This window comes from Cervus canadensis, chromosome 4, assembly GCF_019320065.1.
Source record: "Cervus canadensis isolate Bull #8, Minnesota chromosome 4, ASM1932006v1, whole genome shotgun sequence".
NCBI classification, from domain to species: domain Eukaryota; kingdom Metazoa; phylum Chordata; class Mammalia; order Artiodactyla; family Cervidae; genus Cervus; species Cervus canadensis.
In genome coordinates, this window is record NC_057389.1 from 80758124 (window position 1) to 80781597 (window position 23474).

The 23474-nt window shown below is 39.5% G+C and overlaps 1 protein-coding gene across 3 annotated transcripts in view; it reads left to right on the forward strand.

Annotated features, from left to right (window-relative positions):
• MEGF10 (multiple EGF like domains 10) overlaps positions 1 to 23474 on the forward strand; it is a 173027-nt gene that overhangs the window by 46484 nt on the left and 103069 nt on the right. For all 3 annotated transcript variants that reach the window (XM_043465953.1, XM_043465952.1, XM_043465951.1), the window contains exons 3-4: positions 4330 to 4431; positions 6141 to 6241. In XM_043465953.1, the coding sequence (XP_043321888.1) occupies positions 4330 to 4431; positions 6141 to 6241 (203 nt within the window). The remainder of the gene's footprint in view (positions 1 to 4329; positions 4432 to 6140; positions 6242 to 23474) is intronic.

The following is a 23474-nucleotide window of genomic DNA, read 5'->3' on the forward strand; positions in this document are numbered from 1 at the left end:
ATGTAATAATAATAGAAATAAAGTGCACAATTAATGTAATGTGCTTGAATCATCCCCTAACCTTCTCCCCCTCCCTGCCCCTGTCCCGGTCTGTGGAAGAATTGTCTTCCATGAAACTGGTTCCTAGTACCAGAAAGGTTGGGGTCCTCTGGACTAGACAATCAACAAGATCCCTTCCCATTCTGTGACTTTAAGAGCCCCTGCAGATGATCATGGTGATGTGGACTGGTTAGCCAAGGTGCTAATTGAGTTCAAACAGCAACCCAGGTATTATCCAAAGAAGTAGTGCTAAGGAGCAGGGAATGTCCTCCAGTTCTCAGAGACTTTTGTCTTCATGGTGTGAGCACACAGCTTCCATAAAGTGGACCCTTGGAAAATGACAACTTGATTGTCTAATGATACGTGGGTACTGAGCAAATTAGGTGTAGTCACAAGTATTTGGCAGTCATAATTTGAAGACTATTTACTAACAGGGAAAAATGCTTATGACATACCCTTAAATTCAAAAAGTAGATTTAAAATTATGTGGCTAGCATGAGTATGAAAAATAAAAGCGAAAAAAGCTAAACTAAAGCTAAAAGCTAAAAACCCCTAGGGATGGTAAGAGAAGTACAGGGAAATGCTATGATAATTAGGTAAGAGTTAAACAATTTTCTCCCTTTCTTCTTAAAAATTTGTTTTCCAGATTTTCTGGTGTGATTATAATATCATTAAAAATGAGAAATAAAAAACAGATTGTTTAGAAAAGGAAAAGAATATATGAAAAAGAACAGAAAGGAAATTTGGGATGAAGAAGCTCAGAATCCGTCTCCTTTAAATTTGAGTGGAAACCTCAGTATCTGATCAATGTGAAAAGTAATTTATATTTAGCCTGTTGTTCATTAAGTTTGAAACTATGAGTAATTCTAATGAGAAATGTCAAGACTGGAGAGAAATGCTCAACCTTGGTAAATTTTATGGTTTGATTTCCCCTGAAATGTATATATTTCTCTGTTAAAGTAAAAGCAGGTTATTTTAGCTTTTATGTGTTGGCCTCTTTTAAGAGCCATTTGAAGGCAGGAATTACATAGAATTTATTTAATAAATGTTTGTTGATTTGGAATCCTTAATGGTTTAATTACCCTTTTATAAATAAGAGCTTTTTTATATCCTAAAAGCAGTGAAACATCCTGCAAATGTAAGCTATTAATGAGCAGCAAATGTCCAGAGGAGGAAATTCATGTGCTTTAACATTTTCCCTTTTTGAGGTAACTTTCCAGACTGCAAGGGATTAGTGAAAACACTTTTCACATTTGCTTGTGGAGTCAGCTCCCCCATCATATGCAATGGCGAGTATTTGGCCAAGGTCCCTTAGTTGATTATTGCTTTTACACTCCAAGGCATTCGGATCTTAACACTATAACATAGCATGTGAAATTATGGGAATACTGCATCAGATCTGGTTCTAACGAACTAATTTAGTTAGGCTAAATTATTACTGTAGAGCCTGGTAGATTACATTTTTTCACCAAGAAACATTAATTTAGAGTTGTTCCTTCTTCATTCCCATAGCACATGTGGAAAGTTGTTCTGTTTTTGCACATGGGTAATGTGAGACTGCCTAGATGGCAGGTCCATACACAGAGGGCACTCATTCACTTTTCTCTCCACTAGAAATGGAATGGAGAAATAATGCTGCAGGCCTCAAGATTCAGTTATTTGCAAGCTGTTGGCTTGTTGTTCAGTCACTCAGTTGTGTCCAACTCTTTGCCATCCCAAGGACTACAGCATGCCAGGCTTCCCTGTCCTTCACCATCTCCTGGAGCTTGCTCAGACTCATCTCCATTGAGTCAGTGATGCCATCCAGCCTCCTCATCCTCTGTAATCCCCTTCTCCTCCTGCCTTTTATCTTTTGCAGGGTCAGGGTCTTTTCCAATGAGTCGGCTCTTCATATCAGGTGGCCAAAATACTGCAGCTTCAGCTTTAGCATCAGTCCTTCCCATGAATATTGAGGGTTGATTTCCTTTAGGATGGACTGGTTTGATCTCCTTGTCATCCAAGGCACTCTAGATAGGGAGGGGAAAGAATTGGTGAAGAAAGGCTTAGAATTTGCATCAGCGTGAACTTCAGGATGCTTTCCAGGTGGCTTAGTGGTAAAGAATCTGCCCGCCAATGCCGGAGACATAGGTTTGATCCCTGGGTTGGGAAGATCCCCTGGAAAAGGAAATGGCAACCCACTCCAGTACTGTTGCCTGGGAAATCCCACAGAGATCCCACAGAGCCTGGCGGGCTACAGTCCATGGAGGCACGAAGAGTCAGACACGACTTGGTACTCATCGACAACAACCACAGCAAACCTCAGGATGCTGCTAGGGGCCTGAAGAAAATCTAAACAGCTTCATGTGATATTTCATCCCAAGAAAATTTATATTTTAACAAAGACCTCTTGGTTTACCCAAAAGGAGTTATATCAGCGATGTAGGTGATTGCATACTTGATGCTCATCTGAACCTGTTCTTGCAGGTGTTGTCTGCTGGAGTAGAAGGAAGTAGTTTTGTGAAATGTATGTTAGAAATACAGAAGCCAAGCGGGAAGGGATCTTCAAGAACACCTCTTACCCCATTGTTTTACAATGTGATAAATCCAAGGAAGTGAGATTCCCTGCTGAAGGTCAGCCAGGTTCTCAGTATCAGATCAAGATGCTGATAATCTTGCCTTCTTCTTATCCAGTGATCTTTTCATGAGGACCTACTACATTTGCCTCTGACCTGTGGAGGATCCCTAAATTTACCTAGAAATCAAGTTGCAATGTCCCAAAGAATCAAATACACAGAGTTTGAATAGTATGATGAGTTCATGGATGTCTCATAACAACTGAGACAGACCACCTGGAGAAAGAAATAGCACTGTGTATGAGGCCAGTACAGCTTAGCTTTCAAATCAAGAGTTTCTTTTCTTTATCTAAACTGAATTCTTCATGTAGAAATTTTAACCCCATTCCTTCCATGCTTTCTGTGGTTCATAGTTCCTTTTAATGAACTTGGCCTGTTGATCTGCAAGTGGCTCACTTGGTGAGTCCAAGTGAGTCCATGATTTTGGCCCACTTTTGTTGTTATTGTTGTTAGCATGAATTAAAGATTCTAGTGGAAATCTTTAAGAGACTGCTAAAAAATATAAAACAAATTGTTTTGTAAAGGGGATTCTCCAGAATTTCCTGTAGGCAAGAAATCTAAGCTCTTGAGCATGCAATAGACTGCTTTGAAATAAAGTAAGGAATTGAACAAGGAATATTCTTTATATTTTTTGCATCTTTTCAGCCACATTCTTAGACCCATCAGATTGCATGTTTTTACTCTTAGAAGAATCTATTAATGAAAATATATTGGAAAACAGACTGCTTAAGTAGCATCTGGGTGTTAGTATGATTATTTCAGGCTAATTGTCTCAGCCATATGTTTAGAATCAGGTTTAAAGGCTTCTGTGTAGCTTCTATGTAGATGCTGTATATATTCTTCCATTACCTGAAAGTAGGGCAGGTGCAAGAAAGAAAATTATTTGAAGTTCCAATCAGAGAAATATACTTTCTGATTTTCCAAAATCAGTAGCAAAATGTACTCAGATTTGCTGAGTACACTTATTATTTAATTTTTGAATTGAAAGTTGCTCAGTCATGTCTGACTCTTTGTGACCCCATGGACTGTAGTCCATGGAATTCTCCAGGCCAGAATACTGGAGTGGGTAGCCTATCTGTTCTCCAGGGGATCTTCCTGACCCAGGTCTCCTGCATTGCAGACGGATTCTTTACCAGCTCAGCTATGGCTATTGTTTATTGAGGCCTATGATGAAAACTTGTTTTGAAAGGTCTTGATATCCCTGGACCACAGGGTATGGGATGCAACTAAAAATTACAGAAAAATATGTGGTGATTTTTAAAAAATATTTATTGATTTGGCTGCCTTGGTTCTTAGTTTCAGTACGTGGGATCTAGTTCTCTGACTAGTGATTGAACCCAGGCCCCCTCCATTGTGATCATGGAGTCTTAGCCACTGGACCACCAGGGAAGTCCCTGTAATGGTATGCTTTTATATTTAGTAATATTAGAGTTTTGGGTGAATAGTAAATGAGAAAATTTTTGAAATTTATAGCATAAACTCTTGTGTTTTAAATACTTTAATGTTGGAACTTTTAGGGTTCAAGTTCAAATAGAAACCCATCAAAACATGGAGATTTTGTTAAAAGTCATTGTGGAGTTATAGGTACAGATAATTTAGCCAGTGACTGTTTTTTGGTACATAGTCTATCATTAATGTAAGAGAAATACTGACTGCTTCTCTTTTCTCTTCTTTTCAGCTACTCCGTGACTGTGCAAGAGTCATATCCACATCCTTTTGATCAAATTTACTACACTAGCTGCACCGACATTCTGAACTGGTTTAAATGCACGCGGCACAGGTAGTGGAAGCTCAGATGTGTTTATTTATTTGGCATAGTGGAATGGAGTCTGACACAGTCAGAGATATTAAACACTTGAAGAGCATTGAAACAAGTATACTATCAAGGGTGAAGCAGATCACCAGCCCAGGTTGGATGCATGAGACAAGTGCTCAGGGCTGGTGCACTGGGAAGACCCAGAGGGATGGGATGGGGACGGAGGTGGGAGGGGGATCGGGATGGGGAACACATGTAAATCCATGGCTGATTCGTGTCAATGTATGGCAAAAACCACTACAATATTGTAAAGTAATTAGCCTTCAAGTAATAAAAATAAATGAAAAAAAAGAAATAAAAATAAAATTTCAACAACAACAACAACCAAAAAAATAAATAAATAAATAAACACTTGAGAAGGTGGGCCCATTCATAGAGTTCATAGCTGTTGAGTGCAGGTGGTTGTTGTAGCCATGTTCCAAGCTGCAGGAGATATGGAAATACAAAAAGATTGTCTGTCCCTTGAGGAACTTACACAGAAAACATCTACTGATTACCATCATTTGATTAGCTGAAGTCACCCAGCTGTTGAGCAAAACTGGGACGATACTGTAAAATATGGATATCACCAGATATCAAAAACCTCTATCTTAGCATATATTTCTACTTGAACATCTAATTCAACTTAATTCAACTAATTCAACTTAATTCAACTTAATTCAACTTAAAACAACTAATTCAATGAACTTAAATTTGAATTAAATTTAAGAAAAATAAGCCACGTGTTTATTTTTTCTATAAATGTGAAAACAGAAAACAAAAACACTATATTAAATAATCATGTTAATATGGAAGAAAACTGTGCTACCTTGATTTCATTAGTAAAATACTTGTTGTCTGGGTTGTGGGTGGAATGTGGTACCTGCTGATTTATTCGGCACTAAATGATGTCACACTCATTATTGTTTCTTAGGACAAACTTTCCTTGACTGCTTTGTCTAAACCAGCATTCCTTCATGTCACAATATATTCCCTTACTCAAGCTTTATTTTTTGACAGTATTTAATCATTACCAGCCACTATTTGATAATATATTTGTTGAACGTGTATCTTAAATTATACAGGTCTGTCTTCCACAGTAGAATGTAAATTCCTTGAGGGCAAGAGCTTTATATTCTTTCACTCACTGTGAGCTCTTTTCCCAATGCCTGGAATATAGTAAGTGCTCAATAAACATGTGTTATATAAATGGATCAGTAAATGAATGAAGCTTGAGTTATATGTAACGGTCTTCATCTTTTGGTGTCCTATTTTGTAGTAGGGTAAAAATGCATTGACATAGATTTTTAAAGGATTTCTCTGAATTCTTCCTCTAAAACCTATATAAATAAATGATGAGTGATTAGATAAGTAATACATATGAAACTGATCAATATCATAAAATAGCTCAAGTGAAGTAGGGAAGACATGAAGCTTCTGATTCCTTGGAAAAAGTGCTGGTTGACTTAAGTGTCCATTCGGTGTATTCTTAGCAAATTGGTGAGTTAGTATAATATTGCTGAAAATATAAATCCCATGTTTCTTATTTATTATATTGAAGGACCTTGCTTTTTATGCTTATATCATGTTTGATAGTTTTTTGGTATTAAAATATAAATTTTTGATTTCTAACCAAATTGCAGATCAAAAGATGTAATGATGTGATTTTTTTTTTTTTTTTGACCCCTATATAGAATCAGTTATCGGACCGCCTATCGACATGGAGAAAAAACTATGTATAGGCGCAAGTCCCAGTGTTGTCCTGGATTTTATGAGAGCAGGGAAATGTGTGTCCGTAAGTAAGACTTAATGTTTCTTGGAAGTTCATTTATTTTTCCCAGTGTTCGTTTGCATCTGTTAATGGCAGCCTACAGAGATGGAGATTGAGGCCTATGGAGATGGGGCATCTTGGATCCTTCCCTGATACTCACTGCTGCTGTCTTGGCCTGTGCAAGCAGGGAAGCATTCACTATGTCCCTCTGTCCTGTCACAAGTCTCCAAATGAAAGTCACTTGAGGAGAAAGCAGAAGTTACAGAAAGATGATTCAAGGTTGGATGCTGCAATGTTCCTTACAATTCTTCAAGAAAAGTCTGTTTGGAAATCAGTTAAGGAGTCATTAGAGAGGAGAACAGGGATATAAGCTTCCTGCAGCAACTCACCAGAGTCTTGAGTCAACTTTCAAGGGGCCAGCATGTTCATTTCTGGTACATAGGCTGAAAGGCTTATCAAGGAGCTTTCACAATATGAAATGGCTGTAAGTCTGAATCACAAAGTAGACCTTCTTTTTTCATTGTCATTTCTTTCTTCCCTCCCCTCCCCATCTCACTGATTCATTTTGAGATGTCTTGAGAGAAGTTCGATGTTTTATGATACACTTTAGGAAATCTTAGAATATCATGTGGAATGTAGTTTGCAGTTATGCTAACTATTGGGTGTAGGACTCTTAGAGACACTTAAGATAGGTATTATTAAAAATGATTTTATTCAAATATTTTGACTCAACAAAAAGCTAGAAGGACACCTTTGCTTTCTGAGATGAGATGCTGGTATTGAGTAGTAAAAAGAGACAGAATTCTGCTCTAATGTGGAGGCACTAGAAACATCTGATCATGTCTGGGCTTAAGACTCCACCGAACTGAATGATAACACTGACTTGGCCACCGCTCAACTGGGTGGCCTTGGATAAACCATTTATAAATGGGTTTATAATTTTATTTGAGGCTAATCTGCTCTAAATAGAGAGAGGACTTGGACCAGTATCTGTATCACCTTCCTTCTAACCTTTGGAGTCTATTCTTTATATAGAAAGGGGGTAGTGTTAGTCATTCAGTCATGTCCGACTCCTTGTGACCCCATGGACTGAAGCCCTTCAGGCTCCTCTGTCCATGGAACTCTCCAGACAAGAATACTGGTGTGGGTTGCCATTCCGTTCTCCAGGGTATATAGAAAGAGTGATATCTCAAATTCGGTTCCAAACCAAGGCTATATATGATAATAAATGTTCATTGAAGAGAAATTAAAAAATGTAACTAAGCAAAAAGAAAAAAATGCAAATATATTGTGAATGTCTTTCCTGGTCAGTAAATGTACTTCTGCAACAATTTACAAATGTCAGTGTTTATTGCATTATAGATGTTTATTTAACTGATATCAGCTCTTGAATATTTATATGATTTCCATGTTTTAACCATTATGGACTACATTAGAAGATGTCATTGTGATTAAATCTTTGTTCATCTATATAATTAATAGGTAAGGATACCTTCATAGAAGTAGAATTTCTGGGTTAGAGGCATACACATATTCCTAGACTATTTGGTGTGTTTTCAATTTATACCCCCATCAGCAGTATAGAATGTGTTTTCGCTTATGTGGCGGTAGTGATTTAGTTGTTAACTTGTGTCTGACTCTTTGCAACCCCATGGACTGTAGCCCACCAGGCTACTCTGTCCATGGGATTTCCCAGGCAAGAATACTGGTGTGGGTTGCCATTTCTTTCTCCAGGGGATCTTCCCTACCCAGGGATTGAACCCAGGTTTCCTGCATTGCAGGCGGATTATTTACCAACTGAACCACCAGGAAAGCCCATCTTTTTGCTTATACCCTGTGCCAATTTTCCTTTTGCTATTTTTCTTAATTTGCATCTGTTTGATTAATAATGGTGCTGAATAAGAAAAATTATGTTTATAATCAAACATCTTTGAGAATAATCACAAACTGATCTCTGTGGCCTAGGCTGATGGGAAATTTTCAGACGAAGGCCTTGAATACACACAGCTTGCAGAGTGGGGAGGCCTGGCTGGTCGGGCTGGCCACTTCCAAGATTCTTCAGGGAGACATTATCTTGGTGTACTTGCCAGGATTCAAACCTATAAGCCTAGTTGTCAGCACACTGAGAAAATAGCTCTATCTTGTGGATTTTTTTTTTGTTAATCCAAGTCCTAAGAGTCATATATAAAGTCGGGGTGCTAATTCATTGTTACACAGAACTTGGAGAGGTGCTGACACAGTCATACCTTCTCTCTTTGAAGATCTGGCAAGTGGGAAACTAAATTTCATTGGCCGCTGATGTAGGGATTGTGGATCTGAGCAAGGTTAGTTAGAAATTTCAGCGCTTCATGGTTCTAGCCTTCCAGAGCCCAATACCTCCATCAGTAATACAGCTAATCTCAGAAAGCAGGGCAATCCCACAGGACCGTCATAGGGGGTGAAAATTATTGCCATAATGTGATGGTAAAGATATTACAACTCTTTCTTGAGATAAGTCTCATACTAGCCAGCATGACTCCTGACTGCTTGGATGGCCATCTCTAGCATTTGTCACTAAAATTTTCCTTTTCTTGCAGTTTTCCTTCAGATATGTTAATACATTTAATCAGCTCACTGTCTGGCCTCAGAGGCCTGGGAGCTGTTTAGTCTCTTTAAGGGTATTTTTGTATCTCTCCATTCTGATGTCTTGATTTCATAGCTTAACCCCAGAGGACAAGCATGCTTCCGTGACTTCCCTGTTCTCGGGGATGCCGCTGGTACATCTTCTGTTCTCTCAACGGCTGGCACTGGTGAGACACCCTTGTGGATGGAGAAGGAAGAGAGAACACATGATTCTTGTTTCTGCTTTCATAATCTTTTTTTTTTTCAACTAGGTTTTGCTGCCAGGCCCCCAGCTCAGTCACCATTTTAACTGTTTCCAGCAAGTTATCAAAAGGAATTGAAACACACGAATTGGTTATAATTTTGGTTTGATTTTGTTAGTTTACCTAGAAGGCAAAAAAAGGATGGCTTCACATAGCAACCTGTATTAGAAAAAATAGTTTCTTTTACGTGGCTAAGGTAGCTCCCCTGGAGAGCAAGTCCCATCTTCCCATCCCTCCCTCCCCTGCTTCATCCTGCCCAGGATTATTCATTTCTACTAAACTGTCAGGCTGTACAGAAGCTGCTGGTCCACAGAGCACACTTTGGGTAAAAGGCCCTGTGTTCAGAAGACAGACATTTACCATCAGGCAGGAAGAGCCAAAACAAAAAATGTAGGGAATAGTGTGGTTAGAAGCCTTTCCTAAGAATCTGGCTGGAAAAAAGAATGGAGTGGAAAATTTTCCAAGAAGGAAATATTGCTATACATGAAGATGTCTGTAATTCCTTTGTGAGGTTTTAACCTGTTCATAAAATTACACTTGTAAGGTTATTCATTTTTCAAAGTTCCTGTGGTTGCCTGATTGTGTTTCATTATTTTTAAAAACTGGAATGTCATTTATTTTCTTGACTTAAAAAATTGAAATAGAGTTGACATAAAATATGTTAGTTTCTGGTTAGTGATTTGACATTTGCATATATTAACAAATAATCTCCAGGATAAATCTAATAACTACCTGTCAAAATTATTACAAAGCTATTATAATATTATTAACTGTATTCCTTGTGCTATGTATTACATCTCTGTGGCTTATTTTATAACTGGAGGGTTTTGCTTCTTAATTCCCCTCCACCCATTTCACCCTCAACCCCCAGTGCCAGAAACCACTCATTTGTTCTCTGTAGCTGTGATTCTGTTTTCATTTTGTTTTTAGATTTCACATACAATTAGAACCAGACAGTTTATGTCTTTTTTTTGGTCTGACTTATTTTACTTAGCATCATACCCTCTGCGTGCGTGCTAAGTTGCTTCAGTCTTGTCCAACTCTTTGAGACTCTATGGACTGTATGCTGCCAGGCTCCTCTGTCCATGGGGATTCTCTGGGCAAGAATATTGGAGTGGGTTGCCATGCCCTCATCCAGGGGAATTTTCCCAACCCAGGGATTGAACCCACACAATACCCTCTAAACCTATTCATATTGTTGGAAATAGCAAAGTTTCACTCTTTCTATGGCTGAATAGTATTCCACTATATCTGCATATCGCATCTTTTTTATCCATTTATCCACTGACAGTCACTAGGTTGTTTCCATGTGTTGACTTTGGTAAATAATGCTTCAGTGAACATGAGATGCAGGTAATCTTTTTGTGTTAGTGTTTTGTTTCCATCAGATAAATACACAGAAGTGGAACTGCTAGATCATATGGTAGTTCTCAGAGAAGGCAATGACACCCCACTCCAGTACTCTTGCCTGGAAAATCCCATGGACGGAGGAGCCTGGTAGGCTGCAGCCCATGGGGTCGCTAAGAGTCGGACACGACTGAGTGACTTCCCTTTCACTTTTCACTTTCATGCATTGGAGAAGGAAATGGCAACCCATTCCAGTGTTCTTGCCTGGAGAATCCCAGGGATGGAGGAGCCTGGTGGGCTTCTGTCTATGGGGTTGCACAGAGTCGGACACGACTGAAGTGACTTAGCAGCAGCAGCAGCAGTAGCATGGTAGTTCTATTTTTAATTGTTTTGAGCAACCTCCATACAGTTTTTCATAGTAGCTATCCTATTTTACATTCCCACCAATGATGCACGAGGATTCCCTTTTCCCCACATCCTCACCGGCATTTATTGTATCTTGTCTGTTGGATAATAGCTCTACTAACAAGTGTGAGGTGATATCTCGTTGTGGTTTTGATTTGCATTTCCCTGATGATTAGTGATGATGGGCACCTTTTCATGTACCTGTTGGCCATCCGTATGCCTTCTTTAGAAAAGGTATTTTCAAATCCTTTGCCCGTGTTTTAATCAGGTTTGCTTTTTGCTTGGTGACGGGCTTGTCACTGTTTGCTTTGCAGTAGTTTTTTAGTTTGATGCAGTCTCGTTTGTTTATTTTTGCTTCTGTAGTCTTTGCTTTTGGTGTAAATCCAAAGAGTCATCACTGAAACCCATGTCAAGGACTTTACACCTATGTTTTCTTCTAAGAGTTTTATGGTTTCAGGTCTTGCGTTCAAGTCTTTAATCCATTTTGAGTAGATTTTTGTGTATGGTGTAATATATGATCCAGTTTCACTTTTTTTGCATAGGGTTGTACAGTTTTCCCAACCCCATTGATTGAAAGGATTGTTCGTTTCCTGTTTTATGTTCTTGACTCTTTTGTCACAAATTAACTGACCATATATGTATGGGTTTGTTTCTGGACTCTGTATTCTGGTCCACTGACCTATGAGTCTGTTTTTATGCCAGTACTATACTGATTACTACAACTTTGTAATAAAGTTTGAAATCACAGAGTGTGGATACCTCTAGCTTTGTTCTTTCTCAAGATCACTGTAGCTACCTGGAGTCATTTGTGGTTCCACGCAAATTTTAGGATTGTTTTTTCTATTTCTGTGAAAAATACCATTGAGTTTTTGATAGAGATTGAATTGAACCTGTAAATTTGGTAGTATGGACAATTTGACAATATAAATTCTTCCAACCATGAGCATGGAATGTATCAAATGTATTTGAGTCAGGCTTTATGTATTTGTATCTTCAATTTCTTTCATCAACTTATTATAGTTTTTAGTGTAAAGGTCTTTCACCTCTTTAAGTGAAATTATTCCTAGGTTTTAAATTCTTTTTGATGTCATTATAAATGGTAATTTTTTATTAATTTATTTTCCTGATCACTTTTACAATTAGTATTAGCAATTAATTTTAATTTACTCAAATTATAAATCCAAAACCTAGTTGTTTCTTGACATAGAAAAAGAACTTACTGTTACCAAAGGGGAAAGGGAAGGTGGAGGGATAAATTAGGAGTATGGGATTAAGAGATACACAGTACTATAAATAAAATAGATAAGCAAAGATTTACTGTATAATACAGGGAACTATATTCAGTATCTTATAATAACCTAAATTGGAAAACAATCTGACAAATATAACTGAATCACTTTGTTGTACACCTGAAACTAACACAATATTATAAATCAGCTCTACTTCAATAAAAAAAACAACAATAGAAATAATAAAACCTACTTGTTCTTAAGCTAAATTCACCTGACAGGTGTTTTACTCATCAGTGATTGATTTTTTTGGTATCTTTTGCCATTAAGATATATAAATGTATATATATATATATATATGTATATATATATATATATATATTTGCCTAACTTTAACCACCATGGTAATTGCTACACTTATGTTTTCTTTTCATATAGTTCTCATCTTTCATGACCACACATCCTTTGTAAATATTACTGTCTGGTTGCATTTTGCCAATGTCATGGCTACATTTGAATTCCAAATCATAACCTCTGAGGTCATCTTGTTCATCCTCTTCCACCTTGCCTTGGTGCTGGTCCCATGTATTCTCTGAAGTCATGAGAGTAGATTGTTTGGCTCTTCCTCCACAAGATCAGTAGTCTTAGACACTTCCTATCTTCCATCTTCTCAACCTTGATCCCTCAAGATTTCATATAAGTCTTTCCTTTTAAAGTTTCGATCTTGTTCCTAAAATGAAAAGATGCATAGCACAAACTGGCTTAAATTCAGTGTTCCAAGGTTATCTGTTAACATCTATTTCCTCCTCACTTTTTGACTGCCTCACTTACATTTTCTTCCTTTCTTCTTTCTTTCCTTCCTTTCTGCCTTCCTGCCTACCTACTCATTCTAATGTTGGACACTTAAATGTTGCTCACTGTAGCCACTAAACTATCTTGAATCTCTTTGTACACATGAAAGAGTCATAAGACAAATTTAGTAGGATTTCTGGGACAAAGAGTATGTATTTTGTATCAGAAAAGATTAGGTTTGGCTGTGAGATAAAAGTTTGTTTCTTCCTCACCTGAGTCCAGAGGTTGGTAAACCAATAGGAAGCCCAGCAATTTCCACCTTTCTGCTTCGTCATCTCTAGGGTGCAGACTTCTTCTTCATGTACCATTATTGATTTCCTCACATCAGCCTAGGTCCCCAGCAGTGGGTAGAAGAGGCAATGACAATGCCAGCTATTTCCTGAGGAGAGTTCCTAGAAGTGATCCCACTCCATTTCTACTTTGGTGAGTACTTAGTTATGTGACCTCATTGAGCTGCACGGGCATCTTTATTCTGAGTGGTCAGGAGCCCAGTAAAAATATACTTCTATAGGAAGGAAAGAATGGAATATTAGGAGAAAGGAGAAATCTGAGTCACATTTTAAGACTTTTTGATACAAACTTCCAAATTGCTATCTAAATTGCTTCTAACAACTTGCCTGCCCACAAGGAATATATGAGGGTGCCCACTTCCCTGTATTCTTACCAACACTAGATATGATTATTGCTTTCAGGCTTCTGGGTGACAAGAGTACCTTGCTTTTCTTTGCATTTCCTTACTTACTAGTGTTGCTGTTCTCTTAAGAAATATATATTTGTTAGCTACTTGTATTTTGGTTTCAAGGGGGATAAAGACTGCTTTGTTCTTCAAACAGCTATAGAAATGCTGTTTAGAAACAATAGGTGGCAGTGGAGAGAGAAATGGGCTGATTTCCCAGCTGGTAAAGGAGATAGTTTGAGACTTGAGACTTGAGTATTAAATGCCAGGAGTCAAACCAGCAGGTGCTTCGAGCTCCTTACCCTTACCACTGTCACTGGGATCCATTCTCCCCACCCTAGGGTCCACAGGTCCCCCTCTCCCAAGGCCTCACCAGGAATGGTTTGGAGCCAGGGTGGCCACTTGACTTCTCCCACGGCCCCCACCATCAACACCAAGGAGAGAGCCATGATCTCTTCCCTTGTAGCAGTGAGGGCACCCCCAGCAGTCCTAGACTGCGACACGTGAGCTTGTGGGTTGGTGGAAAGGACTTGAGACCCAGACTCGTGATCCCCATGTTCTTGTACTTGAGTAGTGAATAAGGACTTGAGGCTGTCCTAGGCATCTAACCGCTGTTAGCAACATTAGAACTTTAGGAAGATGTGTTGGGTTTACACACGACTGATTTCCAAACACGTCTTTGGTGCCTGACCTCTTTGCAAGTGGGACTTGCTTGTAAATTTGGTCTCTTGGGACTAGGAAAAGCTCACAGCAAAACAGCAGAATGAGAAGTTGGCAACTGTCCCTCCTTGGGAAGGATTGGCTAATCCGAAGATGAGACTAGAAATGCATTCTGCCTCCCACGTCCGTGACTGATGGCAGAGAAAGCAGATCACTGGGAGTGGGGCTGCCTGCAGCAGGACTGTGAGTGGACAGAGGGCATGGCCTGGGGCTCTTCCCCAGTGCAGCTCCCGTCCTTAGTCTCTATGCCCCATCTTCTGTTGCTGGATGCTGCTGCAGAGGAAAGGACATTTGTGATGACTGTTTCCTCTGTGGTGAACTTGACTCTGTTGCCTACTTTTCTTAGATGCGTATATGTGTGCTAAGTTGCTTCAGTCATGTCCAACTCTTTGCAGCCCCATGGACTGTAGCCCACCAGGCTCCTCTGTCCATGGGGTTCTCCAGGCAAGAATACTGCAGTGGGTTGCCATGTCTCCTCTAGGGGATCTTTCCAACCCAAGGATCAAATCCATGTCTCTTAACATCTCTTGCTTTATCAGGTGGGTTCTTTACCACTCACACCACCTGGGAAGCCCCTTTTATTAGATGGTGGAGGTCAAACACTTCAAGTTAAAGCTGTGATGGAGGCTTTGCAGCCCGTGTGGCTTGCAGGGGAGACATAGGAAGAGGTTTGGGGACTGAGTTGCCACCCTGTGGTCTTGTAGGCCAGCCCTGGTGGTAGAGGACCAGTTCCCAAGGATGTGCCCTGGCTGTCTTTGCACCCAGTAAGAGAACTTTGGAACCGTACATGAGAAGCCTCCACTCCCACACACTGAACTGTATATGATTTCCTGTGCTTAGCAGAGGGCAGTGTGACAATTGATTACCATAGCACTGAATGAATATTCACAGCTGATTTTTCATTTGGCCAGTTTTGTGAAAAAACTGAACTGGCTGGAGGCAAAGAAGGAGCTAGAACTCTGGTCTGTGTTTATGTAATAAATAATTCCTGCAAATGAGCTTGACTCTTGTTTGAATGTCATGTATCAGTAAGCAGTGGGTTGTAAACTGAAATTTAGGGTTAAGAGCTTAAAGACATCTGCAGCTTACTTAACCCAGGACTGTTTTCCTTCCAGGAGAAAGATACGCCATCTGGGTGGTTCTTCAGGGGGCCCTGTTAGGCTGTTTGCCACATAACTCATAGATTTCTTCCTATGTCTTCTTTTATATTGGAATGTTATGTTATATTGGACTGGAATTAACAAAAATTTCCCTTTGGGGAGAGAGGGTAACATCTCTTAGGAGCCACTACCTGGAACATCATGTTTAGAAGAGAGTGAGACCATCATGAGACCATGTCTGTGCTAAGAGGGAGAACAGAGTGACTCATTAATGATTTCTGTCACGGTCATTGGGTGGCCTGAGTGCCCCACATTTGCCATCCCTGTGTTAGACTCTTTCTGGCATCCTATGACATTTTGGACCTCTTAAGTCATGGAGATATCAAATGAGGTTCCTGAATTATGCACCTGGTCATAGGTTCATGTTATACCTTCTCCAATTAACTGGGAAATTATATGTACTATTCCTGCCCTTGTCTCCAGGAAGAATGAGTTTCTTCTTTGTGAGCTGGAATGTTTGGCAGGCTAACTCAGGAAGATATTGTCAGCAATTTTGTTTAAGGAATGGAAAAACATTTTCAATTTTGCCCCACTGTCAGCCACTGGAGGGGAAATACAGGTTTGGGGAACTGGCCGAATGGGCAAGGTTTTTGGAAAGAACTTCCTGTGGGTTCTTGTTTCCCTCACCTGGAGATGATGGAGTTGCTGTTGTTCAGTTGCTCGGATGTGCCAAACTCTTTGCAACCCCATGAACTGCAGCGTGTCCAACTTGCCTGCCCTTCACTATCTCCCTGAGTTTGCTCAAACACATGTCCATTGAGTCAGTGATGCCATTCAACCATCTCATCCTCTGTCACCCCCTTCTCCTCTTGCCCTCAATCTTTCCCAGCATCAGGGTCTTTTCCAATGAGTTGGCTCTTCCTATCAGGTGGCCAGAGTTTTGGAGCTTCAGCTGTAGTATCAGTCCTTCCGAGAAATATTCAGGGCTGATGTCCTTTTGGATTGACTGGTTTGATCTCTTTGCTGTCCAAGGGAGATGGTGGAGGGACACATTTAATTCTTTGTCCAGGCTTCATGTCATTTTGATCTGCTGCTGCTGAAAAGTTTTGGACTCAGATTTTTCTGGATGAGAAGAGCTAGAGTACAGGGCAAAAGCCTTGTTTGGGGCTGTGAAGATTCAGCTTTTGGCAGAGGACTGTTTTGGATGAGCGGTGCTTTTCTGGGGCATTTGGGGAACATGGTGAGGATTTAGGGGAGAAGGAGCACCTCTCTGAAGTTGAAGGCAATCAGAGCTTTCTGTTCCTGATTTGACTCTCACACTCACAGGCTTGTTTAATAATAAAGTTGTGATCTTGTCAAATATTTCCAAACAACCTTGGTGTGTAGACTCTTTTAAGCAGACCCTTTTGAGTACAGATAAAAGTGAGACAATCCTGTTACGCTATCCAAAGAGACCCTGAACTGACAGCAAAACCAGATGGTATGTTCCTAAGTACACCTACCCGTGATGCCCTTTCTGCCACTGGCAGTGGATTTTTTCATGTTTCCATAGGGACCCTGCGTTCTGTTGCCATGGAGCCCGACTTGGTTCAGAGGAATGTACCAGTAAATACTGGGAAAGATTCTTTGTCCGCATACTGCACCAGCAGAAATTCCAATTTTCCCACACATCTATTAGAACCTAACTTACATTTTCTGATTTGGGTCTTTGGTATCTGCTAGTAGTGAAGATTGGAAATCTGATAAACAATGCAGGAAACCTTTTTTGTTTTATTGCTTATAAGGCATGCTGACTACTTAGGATTTTATAGATAGAAACCCTGAATTTAATAATGATAATAAAACTTCTATGTTTAGCCTCCATCTAAACAGATGGACATCTTGTCTTCTGCCTGTTTTTTCCTTAAGAAAGTTTGACTTTAGAGTCCCATGGAGACAGGGCCAAAGGAAAACAATGGAAAGCTTTACCTTAACTCTAGAAAATTAGTTTCTGCTATTTCAGTCTTTGCAGACAGGGGGAATTTTTACAGTTCCAATCATGTATGCAGTCTCCTTACGGGGACAGATAATAGCTAATATAAATGCTCAGAACTGAGAAGCAATTTTTTTTTATTGCACTATAACTTTTTAGAGAGAGCTAATTTAAAAGTAATGGGAAAATTACATTTTGATCTAAGTGACCAACCACAAAATAGTGGCATGACCAGGTGATGATGAACTTGCATTTTTTAGTCTGGGATAGCTTCTGTCAGCACTTACACAAATAATCCAGTGGTAAACTTAGTACACCCCTCCAACCACATACACAGATGCTAAAGGGAGAGACTGATACGGGCAGTGCTCTGTGGGTACTGATCTTTCCTGGTGTGTGCGTTCAGTCCCTCAGTCATGTCCGACTCATTGTGACTCTCTGGACTGTAGCCCGCCAGGCTCCTCTGTCCATGGGATTCTCCGGGTAAGAATATTGGTGCCATTGCCTCCTCCAGGAGATAATCTTCCACAAGCCTGGAAGTATAGTTGCTCAGTTGTGTCTGACTCTTTGTGACCCCATGGACTGCAGCCCCCCAAGCTCCTCTGTCTGTGGGATTCTCCAGGTAAGAATACTGGAATAGGTTGCCATTTTCTTCTCCAGGCGATTTTCCTGACCCAGGGATCGAACCCAGGTCTCCTGTGTTGCATGCAGATTCTTTCTCACTGAGCCACCAGGGAAGCCCGTGTTTTTTCCTGAAGCTACAGTAATAGCCCAAGTTCCAGATGTAGTTTTTTTTTTCTTTTTTTCCTTGATGAGTAATTCTTAAAAAGATTGAAAGGAAATTATCTAGAGTTCCAAGAGAACCACCACATAGAATAGCAGCCGTCTTAGGTTACAGAGGGCAGCAGGGTGTGAAGGTTGGCCTCCCTGACCAGCTGGGCTCATTGGAGAAGCAAAGGCTATTATGACAAGTCTATAGATATGCCACCCAAACTGAGGTTTAAACTTTAATTTTGTTGTTTGTTTTAGTTACTGAGTTGTGTTCGACTCTGCGATCCCATGGACCATAACCCTCTAGGCTCCTCTGTCCATGGGATTTCCCAGGCAAGAATACTAGAGTGGGTTGCTATTCCCGTCTCTAGGGGATCTTCCTGATCCATGGATCGAACCCGCATCTCCTGCACTGGCAGACGGATTCTTTACCACTGAGCCACCAGGGAAGCCCCAAGCTTTAAAAACAACTGAATCAGTTGAATGAACTTAGCATGTAACTAAGGGACAGAAAAAGAAATGTGCTACCTCAGATGAAATCCGTCTGTTGATCCAGAGAAGAGAATAGGTGTCCAGAGACTTGGACCCCCTGGGCATCATGTGTAGTTGCATGGCCCTGGGGTGAGCTACTGAGTGCTCTTTGCAGAATTCACTGTTGCATTTAGCCAGTAAAATTGGATTTACTTGTCTTAGATTCCCGTTCTCAAAAATTTAAATTTGACTTTTAAATTTTTGTTGGAGTAAAGGCATGTCTCAAACTTACTTGACCATGCAATTCCCTACCCCTTTGCCCCTCTTTTCTATTTCTTCTAAGAACAGAATGGGACTGATAGTTTCCAGAGTCTACTTATTTGGGAAATGATGCTGTAAGGCCTTTGGTTTGCTTTTATCTAACCTTAGACTGGTAAAATTATAAATATTTAACTTTATCAGAAACTCTTTAGATGTTTATTTTCTTGTTTTCTTCAACTTTATTGAGATATTATTGACATATAACATTGTGTAAGTTTAACGTATACAGTGTGATGATTTGATAGACTTACATACTGAAAAATGATTACCATAGAGGGTTAGTTAACACCTCCTTCATCTAACATAATTACCATTTATTTTTTGTGGTGAGAATATTTAAAATTTACTCTCTTAACAGCTTTTAAGTATGTAGTACAATGTTGTTATCTAAAATCACTCTGCTGTACATTAGCTCCCAAGAAATTATTCATCTTACAACTGAAAGTTTGTGCCCTTGGACAAACAGCCCCCCATTTTTCTCACTCCCATCCCCTGGAAACCACCATTCTACTATTAGTCCATCTTTTTCTGATTCTACATATAAATGATATCATACAGTATTTCTCTTTCTCTGTCTGACTTACGTCACTTAGAATAATGCCTTCAGGGCCATCCATGTTGTTACAAATGGCAGAATTTCCTTCTTTTTTATGGATAAGTAATAGTTTGTTGAATATGTGTGTGTATGTATGTGGGTGTATATGTATACACCCACATACATACATATATATACACACACATATATTATATGATCTCACGTATTTTTATCCACTCATCAGCCAAAGGAAATTTGAATTATTTTCACATCTTGGCTATGATGAATGGTTGTGCATTAGACAGAGTAGTGCAGATATCTCTTTGAGATACTGATTTTATTTCCTTTGTATATGTACCCAGAAATAGGATTGCTGAATCATATGGAAGTTCAATTTTTAATTTTTTCAGTAGCCTACATACTATTTTCCATAGTGACCATATCAATTTTCATTCCCACTATCAGTGCAGAAGTGTTCCCTTTTCTCTATATCCTTACGGACACTTGTTATCTCATTTTTTGATGATAGCCATTCTAACAGTTGTGAGGTAAGGTGACACCTCCTTGTGGTTTTGATTTGCATTTTCCTGATAATTGTGATGACAAGCACCTTTTCATGTACCTGTTTTAGTGTATGATCCTTTTTATATATTACTGAATTCAGTTTGCTAATATTTTGTTGGGGAATTTTGTATATTCATCAAAAATATTGGCCTGTAATTTTTTTTTTTTTTTGAGAGTCTTTGTCTGGTTTTGGCAACAGGTATGATTAGATAGCATCATTGACTCAATGGACATGAATCTGAGCAAACTCCAGGAGATAGTGAAGGACAGGGAAGTCTGGCATGTTGCAGTCCAAGGGGCTGCAAAGAGTCAGACGTGACTTAACAGCTGAAGAACAAGTGATGGACTTGTAGAATGAGTTTGGGAGTTTTAGCAGAGTTTGAGAAGGATAGGTGTTAACTCTTTATATGTTTGGTTGTATTATCACATGAAACTGTCCAGTGCTGGACTTTGTTGAAAGATTTTTAGTTGCTGACTCAGAGTCTTTATTAGTAATTGGTCTGCTCTGATTATCTACTTCTTGACTTGGTCTTGGAAGTTGGTATGTTTTTAGGATTGTTTTCATTTCTTTTAGGCATCTATTGGTGGGCATTTTGTTCATTTCCATGTCTTATGTGAATTACTAGTGATATATATAATAATAACTAGTGAATTGGGAGTGCATGTATCCTGTTTGTATCAGAGTATTCTAAATTTGACTTATACTTGCCTTTACCAGTGTGTTATATATTTTCATGTTTTTATGTTAAAATTAGCATCCCTTTATTTCAGCTCAAAGAACTCTTTTTAGCATTTTCCCCCCAAACTTAAAACTTTTTATTTTTTATTGGAGAGAAATATCATATGACATCCTTAAATGTGGAATCTAAAAAGAAATGAAACAAATGAACTTACTGAAAAAACAGAAAGAGACTCACAGACTTAGAAAGCTTTTTAGAATTTCTTAAAGGAAGTTAACAATGGTGATGAACTCCTTCAGCTTTTGTTTCTCTGGGAGAGTTTGTTATTTCTCCTGCATTTTGAGGGACAACTGCTAGATAGAGTTTTCTCACTTAGTGGTTTTTGTCTTTTGAGACTTTGAATACATCATTATCTCCAGGCTTTTAAGCTTTCTACTGAGACGTCAGCCCATCGTTTTATGAGGGCTCCTTTGTAAGTTACAAGCTTATTTTCTCCTGCTGCTTTGAAGATTCTCTCTTTGTCTTAAATTTTTGACAGTTTTTAAATAATGTGACTTAAAGAAGATCTCTTTAAGTCAAATTTGTTTGGTGACTTATGAGGTTCATGTACTAAAATATCCAAATCTCTCCTACACTTAGGACGTTCTCAGCCATTATTTATTTAAATAAGCTTTCTGCTTCCTTTTCCCTCTCTTTTCTTTCATGATTTGCTATTGATTCCCTTTATGGTACCCTATAGATAACATAGGCTTTCTTAACTCTTTTTTATTCTTTTTTCCTTTGTTCTCCTCTGTCTGTCTTCCTTTTCACAGATTCTTTTTTCTGTTTGATAAATTCCTTTGTTGATGCTCTCTATTGTATTGCTCTCTATTTTTCATTTTATTCATTATATTCTTCAGATCCAGAATTTGTTTGGTTCTTTTTTTATGATTTCCATTGCTTTATTAAGCTTCTTGTTTGTGTGTTTATCCTGATCTTATTGAATTGTCTTTCCATGTTTTCTTGTAGTTTATTGAGCTTCTTTTTAAAAAGCTGTTTTGAATTCTTTATTAGGTAAATCTCAGGTCTCCATGCCTTTGATGTTGGTTACCAGAGATTATTATGCTTCTTTGGTGATGTCATGTCTCCTTGATATTTAATGTTCCTTGAACTCTTTTGTTTCTGTTTTCACTTTTGCAGTAGCAGTCACCTCCTCTGTCTTTCCTTACTGATTTTGGTAGATAAAAATGTCTTCTGTCAGCTCTGTTGGGGATTCTGAGACTTTCTGAGACCTTCTGTTGGTATGCCATCATGGTTATCTGGGTCATGAACATCTTTTTTTGTATAATTCTTCTGTGTATTCTTGCCACCTCTTCTTGTTTTCCTCTATTTCTTTGCATTGATCACTAATCAGTAGATGGGGAATAGATGGGGAACTGATCAATAGATGGGGACTAGACGGGGAACTGTTCAATAGATGGGGAAACAATGGAAACAGTAAGAGACTTTATTTTCTTGGTCTCCAAAATCACTGCAGATGGTGACTGCAGCCATGAAATTAAAAGATGCTTGCCCCTTGGAAGAAAAACAATGACCAACCTGACAGCATATTAAAAAGCATAGACATTACTTTGCCAACAAAGGTCTGTCAAGTCAAAGCTATGGTTTTTCCAATAGAAATGTATGGATGTGAGAGTTGAACTATAAAGAAAGATGAGCGCTGAAGAATTGATGCTTTTGAACTGTGGTGTTGGAGAAGACTCTTGAGAGTCCCTTGAACTGCAAGACGATCAAACCAGTCCATCCCAAAGGAAATCAGTCCTGAATATTCATTGGAAGGACTGATGCTGAAGCTGAAGCTTCAATACTTTGGCTACCTGATGTGAAAAACTGACTCATTGGAAAAGGCCCTGATACTGGGAAAGACTGAAGGCAGGAGGAGAAGGGGACGACAGAGGATAAGATTGTTTGATGGCATCACCGACTCGATGGACATGAGTTTGAGTAAGCTCTGGGAGTTGGTGATGGCCAGGGAAGCCTGGCGTGCTGCAGTCCATGGGGTTGCAAAGAGTCGGACACAACTGAGTGACTGAACTGAACTGATTGATATGCCTGCTCTATGCTTCCTGCTCCCTCTTATGTGAGAAGCGTTAAATTTGAATGGCTTCTCTACATTCTACAGTGCAGTAACCTGGGGACTGACACCCTGCCTTTTGCTTTTCCAAGGGGAGAGCTAAATCTCAAGTTAGGATCTCTCCCTGGTCCACAGATTGAGGCGAGCTTTCTTCATACGTTCAGTAGCAGTTTGCCAAAGCTCATTCTCACCTCTGTTGGCAGCTTGCACAGTAAGCTGGATAAATAGTAGGGGGTGGTGTTGGTTGAGGTCACAGAGTACTGGGAATGCCCATGGACCAGTTGGGGGTATCCACAGGCTCAACATATGCTTTGGCACGTGGGTGGGCTTCGTGATAGACTCTGTGACACGCATAGTTGGATCCACGTTTCTTTAATGCCCTCTGAGATTTCTTTCTGCTTTTCTCCCAGTCTTCTTCCCTCCCTCTGGTCATGTAGCTCACAACTCCATACTCTTGAACATAGTAAGAGAGAGAGGGGCCTCTCTGACAAAGTCCTACACAGCTGGGGGGAAGCTCCACTCATTCATATGCACTAGCTTTCCCCCACATGAGAAATCACAGGATGAGAAGGACTCTCTCAACATGTGCTATGGGCAGGGTGGTGCGCATAAAGTCTAACCATTCCTCTTACCCTCT